The sequence below is a fragment of the Nansenia antarctica genome, assembly GCF_963989245.1.
Source record: "Nansenia antarctica genome assembly, chromosome: 17".
Classification (NCBI taxonomy): domain Eukaryota; kingdom Metazoa; phylum Chordata; class Actinopteri; order Argentiniformes; family Microstomatidae; genus Nansenia; species Nansenia antarctica.
Genome location: NC_137687.1, coordinates 9,443,520 through 9,451,019, shown reverse-complemented (window position 1 = coordinate 9,451,019; position 7,500 = coordinate 9,443,520). Strand labels below are relative to the sequence as shown.

The 7,500-nt window shown below is 48.9% G+C and overlaps 1 protein-coding gene across 1 annotated transcript in view; it reads right to left on the bottom strand.

The window, feature by feature from the left end:
- Positions 1 to 7,500, bottom strand: part of tnk2a (tyrosine kinase, non-receptor, 2a) — a gene marked incomplete at both ends in the record, with an annotated part of 23,312 nt that overhangs the window by 4,709 nt on the left and 11,103 nt on the right. Inside the window, 5 exons of the mRNA XM_080547278.1 lie at positions 2,601 to 2,728; positions 3,473 to 3,568; positions 3,913 to 4,048; positions 5,501 to 6,273; positions 6,986 to 7,177. Of these exons, the coding sequence (XP_080403404.1) occupies positions 2,601 to 2,728; positions 3,473 to 3,568; positions 3,913 to 4,048; positions 5,501 to 6,273; positions 6,986 to 7,177 (1,325 nt within the window). The remainder of the gene's footprint in view (positions 1 to 2,600; positions 2,729 to 3,472; positions 3,569 to 3,912; positions 4,049 to 5,500; positions 6,274 to 6,985; positions 7,178 to 7,500) is intronic.

Here is a 7,500-nt window from a genome sequence, read left to right as displayed (position 1 = left end):
GTCATATTTAATATATATTATAATATATATTAATATATTAATAGCATTAAAAGTCATATTTTGGCCAAATTGAGATATCTGCCTAACTAAATAATATGTATTAATATATAGTATATACATTAATATATTAATAGCATTAAAAGTCATATTTTGGCCAAATTGAGATATCTGCCTAACTCTACTCTCTCTCTCTAACACTGCTGATTCACTGTGCATTATGAGCCTATGCCATCAGCCTATCAGAATACTAGTTACATTCCAAAATCACTATCTGCCCAAGTCATCTCTGACATCGAGGCATTTTTGACCCCACATACAAAGATGGCTTGGCTGACCACAAGTGAAGCATGACTTGAAGGCAATTATGCTATGAGGCTAACGATGAGGCTAACGATGTGTACAAGGACATCAGAACAGACTCCTACCTGTGTACAATGGGGTCACTTCAGACACATTATACAACATGTTATTCATTGTCATAATTATGATTTATTTATTCACATTATTCTGTCCAGCAGTAGATCTGTCTTTCAAGGATACACCCGTCAGTCTGTCTGTACAACATAATACATGTACCACACATGAACTTGAACTCTGTACAATACAATATAATAACTGTGCAAAACACTTCATATCTCATATGTCCCTGATCTTAGTCAGTATACACACGCACGTACGCACACACACACACACACACACACACACACACGCACACACACACACACACACACAAACTATCATACATTAACATGGGATTTAAGCTAACTAGCGGCATCATAAATTATTATTAAATATTGTTAAAACAATAAATATCAATATGACAAGTACAGTGTTAATTAATCTCAGTAGTATAATGTTATTATTATTAAAACTGTTATTATAACTAATGATAAACATGCATGAGTGGTCCTGGGGAGGGGCTGGTATGCCGGGGGGGGGGGGGGGCAGGGGAACGGGACGTCAGACTGTATTAGTGGGGGCTGGTGGAGGTAGAACACCAGGGGATGCTGGTGGAGGTAGAACACCAGGGGAGGCTGGTGGAGGTAGAACATCCACTCCATGCATTACAATGAGCCCATCCTCGATTCCTAATATACCCTGTGACCCATTCTCTACCTCCAAATTCCCCAAAGTGTTCACTCACGGAGGGAACAAGGTGAGAACCTCCCCCTATTGCAAACTTCTGGTCCAAAGGTAAATCAAATTCGACCTTTTGGCCAATACTGTCCCATGTTAGAACAGGTGCAGTGTCCATGTTGCAGTGGAGTGCAAAATAACAGCATCCGCAGTTCGTCAACGTTTGAGAACGGATGAGCGGTGGTATTTTCACTATTAGGACAGGTGCAGTGCCCATGTTTCCTCCTCTAAAATGATTAATAGTCACCATGGGTCATGTTTGGTAGGGCACGTCGTAGGAAAATGTTTTGTTGCAGAAACCCCCCCCCCCCCCCCAAATCTGTCATCTTAAGGGCCTCAGCAGATAGTAGCTCCTCCATGTCTTCGGGGCTGAACGACCCCAGGTCTGGTTTACAGCTGATGTCTCTGTGGGGTCAGAAGTGCTTGGGGGGGGGGGGGGGGGGGGCTGCGTTTAGTCACCATAGCAACGCATGGTTAGTCGTCCCAGCCAGTGGTGCTGTGTGTCTGTGAGGCTCCACTGGAACATCAGTGTTCACTGTCTGAGAGAGAGAGAGAGAGAGAGAGAGAGAGAGAGAGAGAGAGAGGGTGGAGGAGAGGGAGAGAGGGAGGGAGAGGGAGAGAGGGTGGGGGAGAGAGAGAGAGATGGTGGGGGAGAGAGAGAGAGAGAGGGGGGGGTAGAGGGAGAGCGAGAGGGGGACAGGGGGGGTGTGAGTATTGATGATGGACCAGGTTTTTGCCATTTCAGTTCCTTTTTTATATTTGTTAACGTTCATGATTTTTCCTATTCTCCCCAAAAAACCCTGTGGTGACCCCTGCCAACATTACACATGAACATGATATTATATAGATGGGTCTATTGTTGGGTGTAATGGCAATAGTGAGGATTCCGTCCAATACATTTTGTAGCCATGGTACATAGTACAACATTCTCTGAATGTCTCTAAAATAGGTGGAATAGAAGAGGCTGCATTATCTATAAACAACAGTACATCTTCCGCATACAGTGTAATACGGTGTTTAGTATCATTAAATGTCCGAGGAGAGATGAGGGGGTGTTAGCAAATAGCAAGGGAGACAAAGGACAGCCTTGACGGCAGGAACGTGAGATGGGGAATTGAGCGGAGATATTATTCCCTGTGACAATCACAGCAGAGGGGTTTACAAAAGAGCACTTGTGTGAGTTGGATAAAATCAGAGAAAGCCATTTCTGAAAGCCATTTCATATCCTGTAGCCTGGCCATTCCTGTTACTGCTACTGATTAATATTCTTCAGGACGAAGATTCTTCAGTTTGGCTGCCATGGAATCGTGTGAGCTTTGTAATTCTATTTTGTTTGGAATAACAATGGTCAAAATGAACACAAAGTACATATCAGTATCAGTAACACAGAAACATACAAATGTTTGTGTGTGGTGGTGTGTGTGTTTGTGTGTGTGTGTGTGTGCGTGTACTTCACTGCAGACCTGTGTCGGTGCGGTCCGTAGGTGTCCAGTATGAGGGCGCTGGCCTGTTCTAGGTTCCACTGGCAGTGTTCTAGAATGTCCTGGCACTCCGCTCTAGAACGTAGACCCAGACGGAACAGCTGCTCAACCTGCAGAGAGAGAGACAGGTGAGACACAGAGAGAGAGAGACAGGTGAGACACACAGAGAGAGAGAGAGACAGGTGAGACACACAGAGAGAGAGAGAGACAGGTGAGACACAGAGAGAGAGAGACAGGTGAGACACAGAGAGAGAGAGACAGGTGAGACACAGAGAGAGAGAGAGAGAGGTGAGACAGAGAGAGAGAGAGAGACAGGTGAGACACAGAGAGAGAGAGAGAGAGAGAGAGAGGTGAGACACAGAGAGAGAGAGAGAGACAGGTGAGACACAAAGAGAGAGAGAGAGAGACAGGTGACACAGAGAGAGAGATTGACAGGTGAGACACAGAGAGAGAGAGAGAGAGAGAGAGAGAGAGACACAGAGAGAGAAAGAGAGACAGAGAGACACAGAGAGAGAGAGATAGACAGAGAGAGAGAGAGAGAGAGAGAGAGAGACAGGTGACACAGAGAGACAGAGAGACACAGAGAGAGAGAGAGACAGGTGACACAGAGAGAGAGAGAGAGAGAGACACACAGAGAGAGAGAGACAGAGAGACACAGAGAGAGAGAGAGAGACAGGTGAGGACCGACTACCACAGCAACTACTTACTTGTAGGTGTGTGGCTGATTACCTACATATGTGTGTAACTTAAATGTGTATGGTGTAATGTGTGTGTCTGCGTGTGTGTGTGTGTGTGTTTGTGTGTGTGCGTGTGTGTGTGTGTGATTGTGTGTGTGTGTGTGTGTGTGTCCACACCTGCAGATGGTGAACTGCCTGTGGAATACTGCAGTTGTGGATTTGAAGAGCGGTCTCACACTCCTCTACTGTCACCCCATGCACTGCACCCTGCACCTACACACACACACACACACACACGCACAGACACAGACACAGACACAGACACAGACACAGACACGCACGCACAGACAGACACACACACACGCAGACACACACATGCAGACACACACACGCGCACACACACACACGCACACACACACACACACACACACACGCAGACACACACACGCAGACACACACACACATACACACACACACACACACACACGCAGACACAGACACAGACACAGACACAGACACAGACACACACACACACACACACACATAGTGTGTACATTTGGACAATTTGAGAATCTCAATGTAGAGGTTCACTCCTTCTGTGTTTCTCTCTCTCTCACCTGTGTGACGCTGTTCTCCTGTTGCATGCTGGGAGCTGTAGTCCTGCCGTTGTTGTTGTTGTAGGAGGAGTTTGGCTTGGCATCGCCTGGCTGCTGTTGCATCATGGGCCTGATGGCGGCCATGTTGGCTCCGTACCTGTACCAGGTGATCACAACGACAGCATCACAACCCTGTTCACTCCACCACAACCACACCCAGTCTGACTGTCACCCCGAGCCCCCGTCTCTAGACCCAGAGCCATCTTTACCCTGAGGACTGAGGAGGCTGATGATGATATTATTACATATTATTATATATAGTTCTGTGTAAAGACGACAATGCCGCCCAACTCCTGTCCTAAATCATTCTCTTACACTTGTGTAATGTGACGCAACAATAACACTTGAAACTTGAAACTTGAAACTTGTAAATTGTTAAATAGAATGTCTGTGTTTATTCATATTTTGTTATAATTGTAGCGGCGTTGTGATGGCTTTTTGTGGTAGATCAGCAGTGAAAAGACAGGTGAAACAGAGAGAGAGAGACAGGTGAGACACAGAGAGAGAGAGAGAGACAGGTGAGACACACACAGAGAGAGAGAGAGACAGGTGAGACACAGAGAGAGAGAGAGACAGGTGACAGAGAGAGAGAGAGAGAGAGAGAGACAGGTGACACAGAGAGAGAGAGAGAGAGACAGGTGACACACAGAGAGAGAGAGAGAGAGAGAGAGAGACAGGTGACACACAGAGAGAGAGAGAGAGAGAGAGAGAGAGAGAGAGACAGACACAGAGAGAGAGAGAGAGAGATAGAGAGACAGGTGACACAGAGAGAGAGAGAGAGACAGGTGACACAGAGAGAGAGAGAGAGACAGGTGAGACACAGAGAGAGAGAGAGAGAGAGAGACAGGTGAGACACAGAGAGAGAGAGAGAGACAGGTGAGACACAGAGAGAGAGAGAGACAGGTGAGACACGGAGAGATATTATAATTGTATAATTGTAGTTGTGATGGCTTTTTGTGGAGAGTATCATCTACCATCTAACCCTCGCTAACTAATATGTTGCTAACACCTGTCTAATCTTAACACTAGAACAGCCCTGGATGGGGTCATTTGACCAAGTGAGTAAAAATAAATGTTATATCTTTACACTCGATCAAATTTCAGGACCGTCCTTTCATGACCTTTGCTAGATATGTGCGTTCTACCACCCAGTATCCTTACATTTTCAAAATCACATCAGGATAAGCTAGTATGAAGCTATTTTACAGTTTTTCTGCGTAGGAGGCAGGCTAATTTACAAGACGGCAACTAGTGGTCGTTGTATGTAAATAGCAGATTCCCATTGTAAAAACGATAGTGATTTGACCCCCAAGGTGGCTCTTAGTAGGTATAGTCAATAGTAGGTACAATAGGCTGTTCTAGTGTTAAGAGCAAAGGATAGGTGTAAGCAATATGGCGAATTCCACCGAGCCATACAGAGGGCCAGATGCTATCTAGCATCTAACGCTAGCTAACTAATATGTCGGTAATACCTGTCTAAGCTTGAACGGAGGGAGAGACTAGGAGTTGGTTTTGGATTGAGGCCTAGTCGTTTTTTAGACACACACACCTGTCCAGGTAGGCTGGGCGCTCCGGAAGAGGGGCGGGGACAGAACTCTGGGAACTGTCAATCAACCCGGACAGGCCGCGCCCCCCCTCCGAGAGGGAGAGAGGCTCCAGCAAGGAGCTGGGGGGAGGAGGGGGGGCGGCCGTCAGTCTGGAGCCGTAGGTGGAGGAGGGAGGAGAGGAGGAAGAGGGGGAGGAGGAGGAGGGGAGGAGGAGGGAGCCCAGGGGCCCCACGCAGCACAGGCTCCCCCTCTGGCGGGGGGAGACGGAGAGGGGAGGAGGAGGAGGGGGGAGACAGAGCGGGGAGGAGGAGAGCGGGGAGACGGAGAGAGAGAGAGGCGGGGGAGGCACGGCGAGCTGGAGGGGGGAGGAGGAGCGGGAGGCGGGCTGGGAGGAGAAGGCGTGGTGGTGGTCCCGGGGGGGGATCTGGGGGGGCTGGGCGCCGCCCCCCTCCTCTCCGCCCAGACAGATGGAAACGGAGCGGGGGTGTTGGTGGGCGCGGGCGTTGCGGGGGGCCTGGGGGAGGTGGGTCTGTTTGGAGGGGCGGAGCGGGGGGACGGGGAGGGGGGGGATGGGGAGGGGGGGGATGACGGTACGAGGGGGGAGGACGGGTCTGTTGTCGGCCTCGTAGGAGGAGGAGTAGAGGGAGGCGGAGGAGGAGGGGGAGGGGGGGGGCAGGTAGATCTGTCGGTGGGGGGCCGGAGGGGCCGTCAGGGGGAGGGGGGAGGAGGGGAGGGAGCGCCCGGCTGCCATGGGAACTCGAAGCTTCACCATCACCTGAAAGTGAATAGAGAAAGAGACAATACATGTGATTTATTGTGTGTGTGTGTGTGTGTGTGTGTGTCGAGAACAAGATCGAAAGTCAGTGCAAAACTTGATTCTCTCTCTCTTCAAACAAAAAAACAGGTCAGAAATCTTGGTGTAATTCTAGACTCCGATCTAAACTTCAACAGTCACATAAACACAATAACGAAATCAGCCTACTATCACTTGATAAGAATGAGAGGTTTCATGTCCAAACAAGACCTTGAAAAACTCCATGCATTTGTTTCGAGTACAATTGATTATTGTAATAGTCTACTCACAGGCCTATCTAAAGGGGCTGTTCGTGAGCTGCAGCTCATCCAAAACGCCGCTGCTTTTGAACACATTACACCAATCCTGAGATCCCCACACTGGTTACCAGGCTCTCAGAGAATTGAATTCAAAGTACTCCTAATTGCATAAAAATCACAAAATGGTCTTGTACCAAAATACATATCAGATCTCCTTCCACCCTATATTCCCGCAAGGTCCCTAAGGTCAGCTGAGACTAATCAGCTAATCATTATCAAGAGTGAAAACAAAACATGTTGTACGAAATGTGCTATACAAATAAACTTGCCTTGCCTTGTGAGTGTGTGTGTGTGTGTGTGTGTGTGTGTGTGTGTGTGTGTGTGTGTGTGTGTGTAGGTGTGTGTATATAGGTGTGTGTGTCTGTGTCTCCTACCTCTCGCTGGAGCTCCTTGAACAGGTCAGCTGACTGGGACTCGCTCCGCCCCTCCCCTACAGTGGTGGGCGGAGCCAACACCTCCTCGGCCCGCCCTGCGTTGATGGAGCGCACCTCCTGGTCCTCCGCCTCCGTGGCGACCTCGTCATAGGCAGGGAGGGGGAGGGGCCAGTCCAGGATGGAGGGAGTGTCCTAAAGGAGAGGAGAGACAGAGCGTGAGAGAAGGCGGGGAGGGGGAGGGGCCAGTCCAGGATGGAGGGAGTGTCCTGAGGAGAGGAGAGACAGAGAGAACGTCGCCTCGAACCACTGATGTAGGGTCACAGATTGATGTAATTCCTTCTCCCCCTCTCTCTCTACCTTCTCTCTTCTCTCTTCTCTCTCTCTCGCTCTCTCTCTCTCTCCCTCTCTCCCTCTCCCTCTCTCTCTCTCCCTCTCTCTCTCACCCTCTCTCTCTCTTCCTTCTCTCTCTATGTTCTCTCTCTCCCTCCCCTCTCTCTCTCCCCCTATCTCTCTCT